This window comes from Leptosomus discolor, chromosome 7, assembly GCF_034619465.1.
Source record: "Leptosomus discolor isolate bLepDis1 chromosome 7, bLepDis1.hap2, whole genome shotgun sequence".
Taxonomy (NCBI): Eukaryota; Metazoa; Chordata; class Aves; order Leptosomiformes; family Leptosomidae; genus Leptosomus; species Leptosomus discolor.
In genome coordinates, this window is record NC_141397.1 from 15967762 (window position 1) to 15987679 (window position 19918).

At 38.4% G+C, this 19918-nt stretch overlaps 1 protein-coding gene across 2 annotated transcripts in view; it reads left to right on the forward strand.

Moving 5' to 3' along the window:
• Positions 1-19259, forward strand: part of LOC104354111 (ubiquitin-conjugating enzyme E2 E2) — a 210070-nt gene extending 190811 nt beyond the window's left edge. For both annotated transcript variants that reach the window (XM_086467885.1, XM_086467886.1), the window contains one exon: positions 19162-19259. In XM_086467885.1, the coding sequence (XP_086324011.1) occupies positions 19162-19259 (98 nt within the window). The remainder of the gene's footprint in view (positions 1-19161) is intronic.
• The last annotated feature ends 659 nt before the right edge of the window (positions 19260-19918 follow it).

Consider the following 19918-nt stretch of genomic DNA (forward strand, 5'->3'; position numbering starts at 1 on the left):
AGTCATCCTTCCTGAACGTGCCTGACTCGTGTGGAGTTCATCAGGGCATGAAACACAGCTAGACAGACTAACCCGCTCATCATCACCATCATCCAGGTGGAAGCATTTACTGCTCCCCGTTGGATGTCCCTGTCTCACTGGCAGCCCCACCAAAGGTTATTTCTTACTTAGCCCTGTCATTTTCACTGTTTGTCTGCTTTCTAATCCAATTTAGTGAAATGATGGGAAGAGGAAAAGGAAAAGGAAAAAAAGAAAAGAAGGCCGGAAGAGCAAAACAAAGGAAAAGCATTTTTGTTTGGGTTTTTTGTTGTTGTTGTTGTTGGGTTTTTTTAATTAAAAGAAGGGCATTAACCTCTGGCAAAGGCAGTGCACAAACAAATGCCATCAGTACCCACCTCACCGGGGTCAATGTTAGCCAGGTTAGTTGGTCTGACTCTGATCTCAGATACTTCAGTGGCACTTTATATTAGCAGTGTAAAGCTGCTTGGCTCTTGTTATCCTTTAAATACACTAGAAATTACGAGACAGTTTGTTCAGTGTTACATGTAAAGTTCACTGTGAACATATTTTGAGGTTGAAACGTACGTGTCCTCATGGTAAATGCACTTATAAGAGTAAATGAGTTGGACAGATACTGCTACATTACTTTGATGTGAGCTCCATCAGTTTTTATAGCAGTTGCAGTTGCTCAGCACGTCTGAAAAGTAAACTGCTTATGTTAAAAAACTTCTCCACCCATATTGTGGTTTTCAAATATAATTTACTTCTGTTGGATGTATATGTGCTGTTTTTTACAAGTACTGCTATGAATCATGAATTTACTGGATGGTTTCATACTTTGTTAACCCACATTAAGTAACGTGGCTGTGCATTTAATGACTTACATTTATCTAAGCATAGATAAATGAAGTCAAACAAGATCCTAAGGTTATGGGGATCTTTACTTGTCTCACTAAAGGACACAAGACATGCTTTCAAGCTTTCTTTATATGAGTCATCCTTACGTTTTACCTTTATCTTCCTCAGAAACTTCGTTTTCATCACAGAGTAGTTGAAATGGGTAACTTTGGGTAACACACTGTTGTTGTTATACGTACAGTTACAAGTTATCCATGTGGTTTGGCATGATTTAGGTTTGCCTAAATTTTCTGCCAAAAAAATATGAACATGCTTACCTGCACCTGCATGAGGGTGCTAGTATTTAAGAAACTTTGGAAATGGGATTTAGTTATGACTATGTTCTTTTTCTTTTTTCTTTTTTTTTCCTTGTTATTTTCCTAAACGTTTGCAAGGTTCTGTACTCTTCCTGTTGAGTACAAAATCCTAGTTCTGTCATCCTTTGCAGAAAAAGATTCAATAGTGTAATTTAATGCATATCTTTGTTCCTCAATGGGATCTGAAACAGCACTTTGGAGAGTGACTTTTCAACATAACCATAAAAGCTCTAAAAGCCTGAACAGTATTTGCCATGGTACAGAGTTGCTAGAATTGCTGGTGTCTGTTCCCAGGACCTTGGCAAAACAGTAGTAGGTGGGGAGATTTAAGTCACACGACATGTGAGAGGAAGAATTGAATTAGCGTACTGTCTCGATTTCTCAGCCCATTTCCCTTTCAGACAGCAGATACACCATTTTCGGAGGGAAGCTGGTGTCCTGCTGCAATGCCACTGCCCTATCCCTTGGCAGCTTTGCCTTCAGCAGCCTTCCCCAAAGCTCGCTGCTGGAATTGCTTGGGCCAGGGTGCATACCTCCATGCTTGGCAGGAGGCCCAAGGGTACAGGCACAAGTGCAACGTGGATAGATCTGGTGTTAGGAAAGTTTTGAGCACCTCCACATTCTGACTTTGTGTTAGCATTTGGGAAATTCAAGCCTCATCCAAATGCTTGCTTGTAGCAAGTCCTTAATCTCTGTCAATTAGCATAAGGTATTGACAGGTAAATCTAGATAGGCCAGTTAAGGAGGTCCCTTGCCACCCTGCCAGGAGCTCCTGCCCCCTGCACCACCTGTGGTATTGTCTTCTGCACACCCCAGGCAAAGGGAAGTAGGTTCACTTCAATCCTCTCAGGAAAACCCGTCTCCCACTGGGAGCTGGAGCAAGGCTGCCAGCCTTTGACTTGAAGCCCATTGATACACTCCATTCTCCTGACTCTGCTTTGGGCTGATCATCTCAGGTACAAGGGCATTAACATCCAAAATTGCCATGGCCACTTATAAAGCGAGCGTGTATCAACATGTTAGGTTCAACAGGAGCAGCTGGTTTTTCGGCCAATAAGCTCCAGCCATACTGACATGCATTTTAATACACTAATTTATGTCCACTGTATCAATAATAAAAAAAAAAATCTATTTTCAGAATTACTGAGAGATTTCAAAGCACTAGCCTGTCCAAGAAAAAAAGTTTAAAAATAAATCTAAGACAGCTTAATAAAGGAAAATGTAACATAGCTGTAAAAATAAAATCTGTTCCATGCTGGAGCATTTGGCTCTGAGTGGGGATTTGGCTGACTTGTGGTCACAGCTCTGCTGTTTGGCTTCCCTGTTCGAACTCTAAAATAGCTACCCAGCCCTGGGTAATGAAGAACAGGTCCATGCCCCTCACCACTCAGCAGACTGGATATATCTTTTTTCTCTCTGTTCTTCTATACATCTCGATCTAACAGGAAGCATGTATGATGTTTCTCCTCATCTGGGGCTTCTCCATAGCAGAGGCTGCTTTCTGTCAGTGCCGGTTCACGTCAGATGTTCCTTCTGCAATTTTTTAGACTTCCCAATTATCATTCCTTCTTTTCCCCTCACCCCCAGTTGTGAAGTGAATTTAGAAACTCTGGATGACAGCAAGTTCAAGGGATGAGCCACTTCTCATTTTCCTCATTCTTGTAGGTTTTTTCCTTAAAGCCATAATCTGCACATTTTGCTACTATCAGAAACTGTGCTTCAGAATCCAATCTGATTTTTTTCCTTCCTATTTAGCAGTTTAACATCTTCATTCAGTTTTTTGAAAAGGACTCTAGTCTTTCCTGTGCCCAAATATATTCTGTGCTGGTTTGTAATGAAATTTTGTTTCCTTTCAGAACATTTTTGTCAAAGCATATAGAAGACAGGAAAATCGTAAATACTCCTTCTGTAATAATCCAGAATATATTTGAGTAGATTTGTCAAATGTGATGGATATTCTGGAAAATTACTGAAATACTTAGAAGCTGGCAAAGCAACATTTAATTTGCCAATTTTATAAGGCTGGCTAACCTCTGCTATTTTGATTCTTCCCTGGCACCCACAGGCTACCAGGTGCAATGTCACAGCACAGTACTATCAGACATACAACAAAATAATCTCGTTTTGCCATATATCCTTTTTGTAAGCAGCAGAGGGTCGTGTAAACAATGAAATTGCTCTGTTGTCTGAGAATATTTATATTCTTTAGCTTGGAGCTGTTTTTCCCTTTTCTTCAGAGTTTGTATACTGTGCTGTGTCAGGAAACGAGCAGCTTTCTGGGCTCTTTCAGCACAACAGAAAATGCTTTCTTTCTATCTGAAACAGGAAAATACTCTATGCCATGTCACTCAAGTATGGCAACAAGTAAGAGAGGGTAAACGAAAGGGAGCAGCAAGGAATCAATTCATGTAGTAATGGTTTTTGGTTTGTTCTAAGTTGCAACATAACCTTTCTGTCCCTTTTTAAATCTCTACCTTGGGTTGTCTCCAAATGAAATGAGCTCACTCCGCAGGCTTTTGCTTAGCGAATACAAAATGTAGAATGTGGTTGCTCTGCTAGCTTGGTGCTGCTGAACTGGGAGCAGAGTGGATGGGTGTTTTACATAAAGGTCGTTGTAATAAGTTGTCCTAAAGAAGCACAAAAGGAAAATGCAGCATAAATCTGATGGGATTTGTTCTGTTCTCAGTGAGTGCAGAACAACGTCAAAGGTGGGATTACCTTGGGAAAAACTTGTCACCGTCACCTTTATTCACATGAGCAAAATGGTCCTATCAGATGCAACAAAGTTCTTTTTGCTAGATAGTACCTATTTATCTTTAAATACTGCATGTTCCCCTGCCTGTTCTGCAGAACCTGCTATGTATTTGTTGAAGTAATATGTACATATTTGGACTGATCGCATCATATATTCTAGAGATGATATTTACAAATTCTTGATAGTCTGTCGGTGGTTTCTCTTTCCATTCCTTTTAAAAGATACTGTACCGTAGTATCTATACTATAGTATATATACAATGCTAATTGCTATTTTATAGTTTGAATCACTTACAGCTTCTCATATTCTGAGATGGACACACAGTACCAATATATTAAAAGCATTTAGGCAGACAGCAGGCAGCGTTTTCAGTACTTCCCGTGGGATTTAGGCATATGAATGCCTGCTAGGATTCTCTCTGCACTGCCAGGAAGAGACTTTCCATACATCTGGTCTTTAAATATTTGCAGACACATACACCTATATGTGTTAAACTATGTGGATGTGATCTATAAACATGAAATTAAACACATGTAAATGCAAGCACTGCAGCAGCACATTATGAAAATGATGCATAGATAAGCATTGAAAGAGAATTAATTTGCTTTGCCATGAAGACCTGATGAAAATGTTACAAGATTTTGTTCTTATCAATTGACTAAGTCCCCTCAACATGAACCCATGACTGTGGGGATTATTGTAACAGCAGGAAAAACATTTGTGAACTGTCATCCCTTTAGTAGTTCCCAGGAAAAAATGTCTTGGAATATCTCCTAATTATGTGTGCAGGAGGCGGAGGCTTGGATCAGGCTTACTATTTGTGTTGGCCTAAATCTTTGCTCTTTTCAGTTGCACATTGACAACACCTTATGGGTAGAAGACCATTGTTCTTGAGCATAGAGGCACTTCATATGTTTAGATTTAGACTATTCGGAGCTCACAAGTCATCATTAAAAAGATTAACACAACTATAGAAGTGCAGTTGTTTAAAATACTTAGTTTTAAACCCCCCATTATGGTTTCAGAAGTATACAGTCTGAATATTTTTTTCTCTGCAGGGTGTCTGGAATTATTTACGTCAGAATATTGGTAGGTTACGTAATTTAGAAAGATTACTTTTCAAAAGAAAAATACCCAGTATGGATTTTTTGGTATCCAAGGTATAAAGCAGTCACTAGCTATAGCTCCAGCTACCAGTCACATACACCTTACCCTATACTTTTTTTCTCTCATGTATCTGTAACTCTACAAATAATAGTCACTAGAAGGAGGAGTATAGTCATTCTCTAGCTGAAAACCAGTTCTGCTCAGTTCAGTCAGGTGTGTTGCCTGCAACTGCTCATTGCTCAGTGGTTCAGTGAAAAGTGTAAAACTCCCTCAAAGCGCTTTGCTCATACCGTAATATACTGGAGGGGAAATTCCCTCCTGACCACAGCTGACGATCAGATTATGTGTTGAAGCATGAGCAGTAATAGCCTTTTGCAATGGTAGCTTAGGTGGTGCCATGACTAGTGTGGTTTTTTTAATTTTCCTAAATTACCTTCTAATATTCCTACACTATATTCTTGGATGTGTTTAACTATTTGGTGTAGGAAACATCTACTTCCTCTTAATTTTTGCTAAATGTGTTGGGTTTTTGTTTGTGTTCTTTTCTTACTACGGAAAAAATAAACAAGACCAATTTTTTTATAGTCATCTTCACAAAATTGACTGTCACATCTTATTTTGTCTTTTTTTTTTCCCTAGAAGAAATAAGCTTAAATTTCATCTATTCCTTAAATGGGAAAGGTTTGACCATGCTGCTAATGATTTCTTGTCCTTTTCAGTAAGTTTTCTACTCCTATTTTGTTTTTATTTAAGATGAGGTGAGAAAAAATTACCTTCAGACATAATAATACCCAACCATCAGTTTATTAAATGGCATCTGATTAAATCAGAGATTGTCTAAAATCCAAATCATTAAAGAGGCTTTGTACATCTGCGTCAAGAAATAAATGTAAAGGGATGTAATTAGCACTCATGAGAGAAAATAGTCTTGACACTACCCTTAACTGTTCCTAATTTATATTATTCCTCAAAAGGGGCTTCTAGAACATATGAAATTCAGTCTTATCATAAAAGCGAAGTAAAGCTGGAAAAAAATACACCTGGCATTTTGATTTTTTTTTTACATGAAGCTTATAAAAGCTGTATGATAAATATACATACAAGGTTTTTAAAAGTTTGTGCATTTCTGCTCAAGAAACATATGGTTTTATGAGCTTTACCTTAACCATCGTTAAATTAAAAGTACTTGAGAAAATGCATAATGGATGGTACAAATACCGAAGGTTACAATTCATTTTCCTTCCAATAAACATGTGTAATTTAAAATAGTACCAGTGGAGGTTTCCTATGCCCATTACCTCAGAGAGAAGACAGGTAATTTAGTGCATGCATATAATAAATCTTTGTGTGAACTGAGACCAAAGTCATCAATATTGAATGTTCAACAATGTGAAGTATTTAAATAAAGCTATTAGTTATTTCTCACACATAAAATATAGAATCCTAGCTTAATTTGAATGAATTCCAAGATAAAAAGTAAACTGTCTTTTACCTTCAAAATACACTCCAATCATTTACAGTCATTATGTGTATTTTCTGTTTCATGCAGGTTTTGTCTAGCCAATACAGACGTGTCCTTAATTACATTGAAATCTTTTCAATGAAGTAGATACAACACTTCTGGGCTTAACCAATTCTATTGGATGTATTTTCTTACTGTACATAGAACTGTACATATTTAAGTGAAAAATAATTGAAACTAGAAAGTCAATAAATTTAGACATCACATTTTATTGTATCCCTACACTTAATTCTCTAATCTCGTAATAATTTAATATACTATTCTTTATTCCCAGTTAGTACGAATAGCTCAAGTCCCAGATGGAATAAACTGGCATTAGTTCCACTGAATTTTTGTACCCCAGATTTTTCATTTAGACTTTGTTCCATTTTACTATGAGGAGTTTTGAGGGTTTGTGGGTTTCTTCCCCATGTACCTTTTTTAACATGAAGGCAAGTACAGATTTTCAAATTTCTTGCCATGTTTCTAACTGCCTATGAACCACCTCCAGGACCCTGATTAGCACAACTATTTTTAAGGCTGCTTCTTCCTGTTCTTAAAATACAATTGTTCTTGTTTCACCATAGAAATCATGCTGCTCCACATTCTTAAAGCTCCTGAAAGGACGACTGCTGCATTTGGTGCTTTAACAGATTCACAATGAGAATGTAGTCAGTCCTGAAAAGCAAAATTTATAATCCTGGATATAAGTATGTGAGCTATTAAATCATTTAGTCTCTCACTTTCTTGAGTAAGATTTCAGAAATTAGTATTCCCGAGTCATTCAGATTTTACCTTCAGAGATGATTTACACTACTGCAAGACATGTCTCTTTTTTTTTGCATGGCTAATTTTCTACATTATTCAGCAGGGGAGGAGGAAATGGTTGTTTGTTTTTTAGTTTTGCAGATCTATCAAAGGCAACAAATAAAACAAATTATATGCAGTGTGTGTTTCAGAATCCCTATTTTCACAGCAAATTAACTTCAGGTGCGTTAACTGGAGTAGCAGACAGTTACTTAAATAGCAAAATGTATGGTGTAATTGTTCCAAATTTGAGGATGGGTTGTACTGTAAGATTTCACATTCATGTGGGATACAGAAATAGAGCTCTGATTAGTAAATTGTTTGTGGAATTTTCCATCTGTACAAGGCTTAGAAAAAAAGCCCTTATATGCAATGGAGCATTTGCAGCTTTAAGATGAATTAGATTTCAGAAAATCCTCAAGGGCTGGAATCCTCATCGCTTGGGTTTTTATAATACCAATTAGATAAAGTGGCATAGAAATAGGAGTTACTGTAAGATACAATATTATACTAGCAGAAGGAATACCTTCATGACCTTCCATGTCTTTTCCATCTCCACCTTGTATAGTTTGTTGGTTCTTTTCTAAGACTTAATCTTAGGAGTTTTCATGCCAATGCCTGAAATCCAATCCCTTGGTAAAATGATCATCATTTGGTCAGGCATGACAATGGAGTCAGTATGATCCCTCACACAGGAGAGGTAGGATTTCCAAATAGTTATTTTACCCATTACTAAATATGAAATTATCGCTGCAAATATCATAAATTAAATCTTTATTCAGCGTTGTCATGTAACTTCATTGCAACTAATCCAGGAGTTAAACCTGCCTACATGATGAATGCTAATTATTTTGTTTAACCTGTTTTTTCCTTCTAGTCCTATTAGAACCTGTTTGTAATTAAGCCTGATTATATTTGTGTTCTAGTTAATTCATGTTGTTAATTTAGAAGTGGATGGTCCATTTGGTTATTAAAATGGGGTTATTTTCTCACTCACTGCTGATTCCTCAGTCATTGCCAGAAGTAGCACCACCCTGCTGCCTTCATATGATATCCCAAGGCACCTCAGTCATCAGCCTCCAGAAATATTGCAATAACTGGCCTGTACCAATGTTCAGGGCAAGATGGCACTCTGTTCTCCATGCTTTCTTGAACCGCTGTGTGTTGGTACAAGCATCTTCCTTGGATGCCTCTTTTGGTGGGGCAGTATTGCTGCAAAGTCCGCAGGGATCAGACTTCACCACTCTGTACTGATAGAAACCTGTCAAATGTACATGTTAGCACTGAGACTGACTCCAGAGGTCCCTGTCCCATACTCTGCTGAGATGGCACCTATTTCTGACATTTATAGTGCAGTGACATTTTGGGACACCTCCTCAAAAATAGTATGGATCACAGATGCAGATGGCAACATGAGGCACAGTCCCAAGATGCAACGTCACAACCAGGCTCAAATGAGCCATGCCTGCAGTCCAGAAAAGCCCCAAGAAGCCAGCCCCATCAAAGAAAGCATCTGGGCCGTACCAACAAAAATCCCAAACAATTTTCTAAGCATTTACCTTCCACTGCCTCTTGATGCAGATATAAACTTAGACACATCTAAGCCAGACACAGCCTGTTACTTCCTTCCACATGTTCCCTGGAAGAAGGGGCAGTATAGAGAGGGAATGGACAGGCCTGACTATTTTTTGAGTTGTTATTGGGTAACAGTAAGAGGTGTATTAGTGCCAGGCACACCTAAGTTCCTATTCCTGTCCCAAGGGATGTTCAACTTGCCAAGGGATTTCAGGCCCTGACCTGTGAAAAAGAGTCCTATTGGCCTTTAGTAGGGATAAAATTCTTCACCAGACCTCCCTTTGGTAAATAAAAGCCTCTTGTATTCTTTTGACATTTTGTATAACAGTTTTGGATTTAAATTTGTCAAATTAATAATGAGATTTAATAGAATGAGAAGGAGGAAATCAGATTAAACCAAAATAAGCAGCATTTGTAACATATGTAGGCTTTTCTAGTTGCCCCAAGGATTAATTGCAATAAAGGAACAAAGGGATAGATTCAAGAGCAGGATTTAGTGGTTATAGGATGTCTAACACTGCACAAAGCATGGTCACAGGGAATACTTTTACACCCAGTTGCTTTGGGTTTACTGTTCATTCGGGATGTGTAAGACCCGTAGGTCACTACTTTGCTTGGAGATGGTGGCTAGCGTGAAGTGAGAAGAGACAAATCCAGAAGAAAACTGTTTCTTTTTTTCTTTAAATGAAAGAAATGCTAAACGCACTGAAATTCCTATAGAATAGCTATTCCTCCCTTAGTAAATCTTCAGACAAAAAACTATCCACAGAGTTTTTCTGAAAATATAGTTATGACCCTATGGATACATGCCAGTTACATTATAGACCTTAGCATTTTGGTTGCTTGACAGCATTTTGAGATCTGAGTGCTGCCATTTCCTTATTATCCACTCATAGTCATCTTCCACAAGGTAAATGCATATTGCTGTAACTATTTCTGCAATTTTTATCAAGCCGCATGCCATGTAATGTCTTTCATATCAAGTTCTTATTTACTAACACCTTTTTATTAATTTTTTTCTAGTAACAATGACTGTTTCTCAATTGGGTTCATTATTATGAACATATACATTGCTAATTCATCTATGCTTTTAATTTTGAGACGCATCCAAGCATCAAAGTGAAGTGTGTTATTTCAGAACTTTAATTGTTCCAGCATGCTGACACTTCTAATAGGTGCACATTCTTCTTTAATTAAAGACAACTCTTCAAGATCAGTACACTCTGCCTCATTGATCCATGATTGCCTCAGCTAACTCCCAAGAAGCCAGTGAAGTTTATAGAAATTCTCCCAAAAAACTGAAGACTGAAAAAAAACCTTACTCTTTAAACAAGAATGATTTTCCTTGGCAAGATACAGAGATGAATCGCTGCCAACACTTTCCTTTAAGAGCCATGTTAATAAAATTGGGCCAGATAATACTCCTTATTTCTGAAACATCTTTTTCTTAGGCAGCCTCATATTTCACAGAGATCTGTGGTAGGTAGCCTGACAGCAATCAAATGCAAGTCTAGAGAGAGGAATGAATTCCTCCTTCCATGTATCCAAAATGGATATTTTAGTAAATGGATGTTTTCTAAACTGGATTTGCAGAGTTCTTTTATTTTTGAAGATAGGTAATATTTTTCTCCAGACAACAGTTTGGACATTGGAATCAAGTCACACATGCCGTAATATTTGTGTAACTTCAATCATTGTATGAACTAACAGAAGTCAAATGTGTTTCTACCAATTCTAGAGTGCTCAAAATTTAGAGTCAAGTTATGGATATTAGTCTCTTTGTGATACACGTCTATGCAGCCACATTTACCACAGTATCCAGATACCTCGTAATTTTTAGCATGTATCTTCTCAGAATACCCTGGGTGATGGAGAAGTATTAGTCCAGTTTTACAGACGGGAAACTAAGGCACCACTGTAAGACCACTTAACTTTCCTGGAGTCATCATGACTACTTGCAAACCATGAAGACCTAGAAGCACTCTGGAGTTTCATCTCTTGCGAGCAGTATGACATGACTTATTCCCTGTCCAGACATGCACCCTGGCTACGCTTTGGCTGTACAACAGAACTAAACCTCAGGGTCTTCCATGCTTTATCTCACCCTCCCTTTCTCCTCCTGCATCTGCTCTAATTTCTCCTGGGAAAAAGACTTCAGGTGTGTAGCTAGAGAGGTAGCCAAGGACTGGATCACTGAGTGACCAGGACTATGAGATGTACCGGTGAACACAACTTCACAAGAAGCCTGGTGCACATCTGTAAGTCTCCTTTAGCCCTGCATTAGCACAGTGACCACGAGGCCAGCTTTCCTATTCAGGAACAAACCTTTTGGCAAACTTAGACTGTAAGGTAACACAGCCTTTAAGATATAGTGTATAGCACAGTTTTCACTTAGTTCTCTAGATGTAGAAGGTGGTTAGTGTAAACATTCAGATCGGTTTCACATGCAGATGGTGTCTCAAGTTCTCATGCATCTGCCCTGTACTTACAGATTTCCCATATTATACCTGGAAAGACAATCCTGTTTTTTGTCTGAAACTGGGAAGTGTCATAACAAAGTCAGCCTTTGTTTCTAACGCCATCACATTGGATCACCTTGTATATAAGAATACCATGTCAAAGGATATCTTAATGCATCTCTTCTTATTTCCCTTTGGTGGGAGCAACCCTTGAAGGTCATATGGTTGTCCACATTGTCAAAGACATGCCAACCATGGTAGCCAGCCTAATGAGGTACATGAGCTCTAAGGCAATTTCAGCAGGCATATTTTGAGGTTTTAGCACACTGATGTAGCCTATATATGTATTAGAATTTTTTTACTGAGTGTTGAGATGTGACCAACCAAATCTGCAAAACTAGTTCCTGAAATGAGAAGCAGACTTGTTATACTCCATATCATATGATTTCTGCTGTAAACTATAATTGATAAAATTGATACTAGCTTCAGTGACTTTTTTCCTAGTAGACATTAGACCTTTCTAGAATTTGTTCCTTTCTCCTCTAAGGATTGCCTTTTTTCTTTACTGAAACAATTAATTTTATTTATTCTCTTTTTTTTATATAGTGTTTATCAATCACTTTACCATTTTTCTGTGCAGTTTTCAAAGAAACTTGTAGATAGTAAAATACATTCTATATGGATAGTTGGAACTGTGATTTTATAAAGTCAGAAATAAATTGTAGTTCAGCTTGTAGGATGTGTAAAGCAATTCAGAGCTCTGCTACCCCCCTTTGTTCTGACTTGAATCACTCTGTTGTTCCAGTTCGTACGCGTGTGTTGATCAGACTTCCAACCGCGAGGCTAGTTTTATTGCCGCACAAACAGGGATTAGTGCTGCGCTGCACTCGTTTTCACTTGGGCCCTGATTCTGAGCAAAGCTGAAAGGTTAGTGGAGTTATTCAGTGTGCCACCTCACCTGTCTCTGCCTCCAAAGAACTACTTAGTCTGTGCAAAGCAAAATGATAGCAAAAGAGAGCAACACTGCTTCAGATCACTGAAGGATACTATGGTGCATTTCACATACCTCATTTTCCGCATCAAGACTCACAGTATCCTTGACATGGTCTTCTAGGAGTTCATTAAGTTTAAAACAGATGACATGTGGCTGACTATGGAAACTTTGTGAAACAAAGTGACACTATAAATAAAATTACTCACAAACAATTAATCTTCTCTTAATCCCTTGCTCTTGGAATATTAAATTGTTCTAAGGCATATTTGGTATAACATGTCTCACCCTGCTTTTGTCTGCAGTTTTCACTGACTGGTCTGCTTATAACAGTAGCCTGTATGCCACTGAAAACAACATAAAAAAATATAATTAGATATTAAGTAAATTCTTTAAGTTTAGTTTAAGGATGGTTTTGGTATGCATTGAGCCGTCAGCATTTACTGTTAAGAAAACTGGTGGTTTGGTGAATTATTAGTTTCTGCTTTTTCCCCAATCTTAAATGATTTTTTTTTTTTTTTAGTTTCCTTTTGGGAGCTATTTCTTAAAGGTTGGTACAATATTAAAACCCACAAAAATTGCATTCAGAAAACTCAGCTTTCACTGCAAGCCAATATGGGAATATATTCTGTCCTGCACTGCTATTTGCACTGAAATCACCAAACAATAAGTAGTTACTGAAAGTAACTTTTGTTTTGGGGAGATTTAATTTTGGGGTAACCAATCCTGCCTGTGCTGCTGTATAAATATAATTCCAAGGCAGCTATCCTGTGGATGACATATAGAGCACCTGGTCTTTTCCTAAAAAAAAACCCTCAAAAAACCCAAGCACTCCCCATTTTTAGTTGAAAAAGAAATACAGCAAAATATTTGGGAAGAGAGGCAGCCCTGAAAAAAACAATTAGTATTCCATAAACCAAAAACTCTTTTAAATGTGTAACTGAGGTCCAAATAACTAAATTTTTTTTTTTTTCTTTTACACTTCAGATTTACACAGTGTATTTAATTTTTGATGACTGATGTTTTGGTACAGGTAGTTCCATAGAGCCTCTCCATGGGATGCCTTTCACAGCTATCAGAAAGAGTCATTTATAGCTCAGGAGATGGAATAAGACCTTTCAAGCTGCATCTAACCTTTGGAAATTCTTCCAGTTTAATTCTGCTTCTTCAGCTGGAGACCAGATCTTCCAAATTCCCCCTGATACAGAGCTGAATCTAAACCTGGACCAAAGAAAAAAATACACTGTAAATATTTGGCTGAAGAAACTGTGAGATTTTTATAGGGCTGTGGAGATTTTTTTGTTTTTTAAGGTGCTCCAGAAATCTTTCTGAGAGCCCACTTGTGATGGTGTAATAACAGTCCCCATCAGCTGTTCTCTATTAAAACTGTGAGATACTGCAATAGAAATATAATTCTACTTTATAAATGCTCATAAAAAAATACATATAGTGCATACAAACACCCATAATGTACGTTCTAAGTCTAAATGTGTGTCTCTTTAACCATGTTAGCACTACTGGTTGGAATTTCATTGCATATCATGTGGCTGATGGAGAAGGCACATTGAAATCAAGCTGTTAAACACACCATCTCCATTTTTTATTTCACTAAAGTATGTTTGCTGTATTTTTAAAAGAGCATTGAAAAGCCCAGGAGATGAATTCTGCTCTGAAATTGCTATTTGCTGACATAGAAATAGCTGTAAAAATACAAGCAGAGAAAAATATAGTATAGCAATATATTTTCATTTATTTGGGGGAAAAGTAGTTTTAAAGAAGAATTATAGTCTGTCTTCTGAATGATAAAACAGTATAACTAGCATTAAACACAGCTGAAATTTTGTAATGACCAAACCTCAGCTCATCCAAATCCCCAATAGCATTAACTCCCTAGAATTGGGCTGTAAATTTGATTAGCCTTACAACAGACATGAGACACAAATGTTCATCCTTATACAGTCATATTGAGTGGCTGCAAAAGATGACAAGGCATTGTAGAGCAGTGCATCCAACCTTTTTAAGCTAGGGACAAGCTCCAGCTTGCCCAGCTTTCAAAACTACATTTAAATACAGGGTAATTTTGTGAATTCTGATATAACATGAGGATTACATATGGTGAGGTGAGGGGGGATTTAGCAGCTGCAGTCTTCCTATAAATCATCGAGAGGCTTTTCTTCATACTTTAGTTATCTTAGCTGACATTTTCCATGTAAGCTACATTGCTGAACCTTAGCTTCTGTTCGTGCTTGTTTAATTTGGTGCTTTTTTTGTGTATTTCTATTAATCTTGCGTTGTCCTTTAACATGAAATTTGATGCTGTAACTCCTGGTGTGTTCCAATTTTACACGGAACTAACCAGAGTATTGGATAAAAATTTTTCTTTAAACAAGCTAAATGTTACAGAGGCATCCTAGGGTGGATTTCTAGAAGTAAGAGTCAGGGACTAGAAAGAACAGTAAATTATGAGACCTTAAAGATTCCCAGGTCCACAGGGTTGCAGCGGCTTCTCTGGTGAGCTGATGGCGTGCACCATGACACGGCTCGCTCCCCGTGCATGGCTATCGCAGCGGGCGCCACCCACAATGCTGCTCCTGGGTTTCGGTGCTGCCGAGTGCCGGACACGATCGCTCTGCCTTGTCCCAGCTTCTCCAGCTGCTGGTGCCCTGAGGGATGGGGTACCTCTGACCCTCAAGCTGTGCACCATGCATCTGGGGATCTGAGAGGTCCCAAAGTACGTTCCTCCTGCCAGACCAGGAGTTGCAGTTTTGCTGTTCCTGTTATTAATTCATTGTGGGTTTATTTACATTTCTTTCACTAGGTTGTTCTGATAACACATTTCTGGCATAGCTTGATATTCTGATCCCTTGGTTTTCATTGTTGTTTGGACACAGTCCCATTTGGAGTGAATTTCTGAAATGAACCCTGATTCGCTGATGAATCACGCTAATTCTAAAACAAAAATAAAACAAAAAGCTAGAGTGGTTTACTAGTTACAAAAACAAATTTCTAACGTCAAGAATAAAACCACAGATACATACAAATGGAAAATAAGAAACAGTTTTATGGTAATGAGAAATGGAAACATGGGAAAAGTACCTTTATGAATTTTGAGATCCAGTATTCCTTTTTATCTCTCAATTAGACAGTTTACACAGCAGTTGTTTTATAAATGCATATTTGGCCCTACTATTAGAGATTTCACAATACTCCTTAAATAGTGCAGCCCGTCTGAGAACCAGGTGGTGCTCAGCCATGTGCTACTTAGTTTAGGGGGTAAATGGGAACTATTAATTCTTCCTCGTATTTGGTATTTTGGGGCACTTGGAAACTATAACCAAGGCTCATGCATGTTGGGAATTAAATCTTTTAATTGTTTTAGTTAAGGTACCTCAATTTATCTTGTAATCTCTGTTTTATGGCCCATCACTGTGAACTGCGTAGCAGTGGTGACTCATGAGCTGAGTGTTGAGAGATCTCAAGTGTGAGAGATCTGTCTGCTTGAGCCTGCCAGCAGGCTCCCTGCTCCACCAAGAACAGTATGGCTTGGACTTGAAGGTGCCCATACAAGTGCAGAGAGAGATCACTGGCATTTCTGGAGTTCCATCCTTATGTCCTCCAGCACAAGTGCAGTGTGCTGCACTGAATTGGCCAGTGTGCCACTGGTTGGATGGCTCTGATCTGAAGTTAAAATTTCCCTTCTCACCAGCTGCCCTGACTTCCCAAACAAAGCAATGTGCCTCCTGATGGTAGGAACTGCTAAAATAAGCCAGTTCTTCAAACACGTGTTGAAGAGTTCTTATTAAAGTCCTCATAAGTAATGACATGCAATGATAGCACACCTCCGGACACTCTGACAGGGATGTGAAATAGCTGGGCCTCTCCGGCAATAACTGTTTTTCTGTTTCTTCAGTTTGAAGTCTCAAGCATGCAGGTGGCTTTGCCAAACTGTGGGTTTGTTCTGTTATTGTTATAACCAATAAGATGTATAGCCAAATTGCAAAGAATAGTGTTATTGCTGTTATTACCAAGAACACCTTTTAGTAGTGTCAGCTCAGCAGCTGGCTGTGGGTGCAGCTGGTCCTGTTCATGCTATGGCAGGCCAGGACCTTTCTTTGCTTCAGCAGTCCTGATTCGCACAGGCAGACACCAATGGAGAAGGCACTGACTTGAGGTAAACACCCCAAGATGATAGTTGATTCACAGATCGCTCACTTGGTGGGAATTTACACACCTACAGCAACAGCTGTGTAGACCTCAGACATGTTGCAGGCCATCACCTCCACTCTTTCCCCAACTGCCAAACAAAACACTGCCAAGACAAAGGCTTGAACATATGGATAAATAAAAAGCCCAGTTCCCTACATTACTGGTCTTCCACAGATTTCCACATGTTCTTACAAAGAGCTCCTCTTACTGATTCTCCCCGCAAAAGAAAGTAGACACCCTCTCATGCTGGAATAAGGTGGAAGGCAGAGCCTGTAACTTCCAAATTCTTCCAAAGATGTATGTTGTTGAAATACTTCCTTGCTTCTAAAAGGAGATACAGATGGAAACCCACACTAGGAAACCAAACATTGTAATCTGTCATCCAGGATGATGATATGATCCTCAGTACCCTTTCAGTGTATCAAGGAAATTGATTTACAGCTCTCAATGTGAAAGGCACGCTTTCACAGAAACATTCATCCCGCGCATAAAAGACTTACAGATTTGAACTGGGTAAACCTTTACTACAGCACATCACTTTTCACTGACGCACATAAGGTTTTATAAAGGGCTTAGTGGCAGCACTTTAAATACACTCTAAACCTCATTAAGCACTTGCTGCGTTCCAGATGATCATGCCATGATATTCTTGCAACCCATCACAGCCAGATGCCTGAGGCCAAAACCCACCTTCCCCAACAGCATGAAAACCAGTACATTTCTCAAATGTTGCTCCAAGGATTCCTTTCAAGTCCTACCCTTAGTCTCTGTTTCTCCATGGGTCTCTGAAAGTGTTTCTTCACACAGTGATGTTGTGTCCAAGGAGGTTGTGGGAATTTGCATCTGTCAGGCTCATCCCTGAGCTACGTTATGCTATGACAAGGTTTCCCTGTGGCTACTCCCTAAATTTTTTGCCAAGAGAAATTCTGCCCTTTCCCATTTCCGTTCCCCATTTACCCTGCAGTGCTTCTCAAACCTCATTCCACCCATGAACAGCTTTGCAGTCCTTAATTACCAGTAGACTATTTGCACAGAACAAAATCCTTCTGGTAATCCCCTATGTAGTTCTTCTCCGTGGCTGAGTTAAAGGTGATATACTTTCTAGTCTAAAACTTTTTAAATGTATCTTAGGTCATATACACTTCTTTGACACTCACACATGTAAAAATAGCAAAGTCCAGGCCTTGGTGACCTCCTCTGGATATATTAAGATATTGAAGGTAAGCATATGCAGTGGTTGCAGGACTGAGACTAAGGGGACTTAGTGCACTGCAGTCACAGCGATAACTTGCCTTACTAATTTAGATTAAGATTCAAATCACGGGCTCTTCCTGAAAGCAAAGGGTATACATTCAAAGCAAAAGATTTTTTCATTAGATATTATTCACTAATATTCAGTAATGTTGGCAGTAAGCCAATCAGTTGATTTTTGGCTAAACCAACATATTCCTCCTATCATAAACTCTCATTGTCAACAAACAAACAAAAAAGCCTAGATTTACTCTGCTTTGCAAAAAGCCTGGCATCTAGTCTCAGGAATTTCAGTGGTTAATAATGCAAACACCACATTCAGATTACGACTGTACTGGGGAAGCCAAGATTCATATTGTTCAGTGGCACCATCTTCAGTCAACTACAAAGCTGGTTATTAACTGGCTTTCAGAAGAAGTCATGTTCATCTGTCCTCAGTCAGGAAAAAACATGATACCAGTGCTTCTGAACTTGCATGGTACAATCTCAGGAAATTTACTGTTGCAGTAGAAATATCAAGAATACGAGTTCCCCCAAAAAAGGGAAAATATCTATATGTTTTGTCTGCTTTAAACTGAGAAGAGAACAATGTTGTCTGAAAGAGAAAAATATTGATTACATACAGTCAATTCTGGGAAAGTCTTGTCTTGGTTTGTTTTTCTTAGAGGACTGATTGGTTTTGATTAGTTATTTGTAAAGTAATTTGTAGATCCAGACCATATCATGCAGCGTTCTGGCCACATCAATGTTCAGAAAGATCCCGTAAATTAAACACCAGTTCCCAAAGTTTGGAATTAACTTTTGTTGCTTTGAAAATAGTACTTACTGTCCTCATTCCTTATCTTTTTTTATGCATTGTAACTAAAAGTACTTAAGAAAACCCCAACATTGAAGCTGATAGTAGAATTAGAGCCCATCCTCTTCTTAGGTGATAGTACAGATATTTCTGGGAGTCTTAATACCATAAATAAATGGCAGTGTGTGTTTATTCATATCATCTGAAAGCAGCTTTTAGCTCAAAATTACATCGTTGGAACATCTGTTTGTGAGGCAGAATTTTAGAAAGTGGGTTTAGTTATATGTTCACCAGAAATGTATAGTCAATGCTAGCCAGCTCCTCCCCATCTTCCTCCTTTCTTCCTGTATGCACGCGTGCTTCCAAAATGGGACTAGTATATGTAGGCACCTTGTTCTTACAGTTAAACCTAAGAGCAGTGTATGGATGTGGATCTAAGAATAGCTTTTTGATCCCACCGAGGCTGATGAGTATTTCACAGTTTGTGTTTCCTTTTCAGCTGACCCCCTGGTTGGAAGTATTGCCACTCAGTATATGACTAACAGAGCAGAGCACGACAGAATGGCCAGACAGTGGACCAAGCGGTATGCCACATAGGAACCTACTCTAGGATTTGCTGGACCTGTGCAAGCACATTCACTAAGTGCATCAATAGCCCTTCCCTTCATTCTTATTTTTTATTAAATTTTAAACCATTTTGTGACAAAAGGTTGTCTTTACTTTCTTTTTGGTTTTATTTTTATTTTTATTTGTTTTGGGGTTTTTTGTTCTGTTAACTTGAAAGTTGTTTCCCTCAAATGTAGACAGGGAATTTTGGTTATCAGTGCAAAGAATGTTGGATCTGTAATAGTATAGAGCTTTGTCACAAAGCTTTGTATTAATGTGTGGGATTTTTTTTTCTTTTATGTGGTTTTTGGGAAAACAAACAAATTCAGAATTATATCTCGTTTCTACTTAAATGTAGTGTTTAGGGTTATTTTTTTGTACTGAAGTCTTTAATGGTGGGTGCATGCTACTGGGAACAAGTTTTGTATAAAAGCTTAAAATCAAGAATCACTGTGCATTACTAAGACTGTGTTTATCACTAGCCTTCTGTTTCCCACACAAAAGGCTATTGCGTTGAACAAATTAATATGTATTTTGATTTACTTAAAAAAAAAGTGCTTGTAAATTTCTTAGGGACCTGCCACTTTTGACTGTGGATCAGTTGATGTACACTTGTATTATTAAAGCACTCAATAAAACACTGTGGCTGA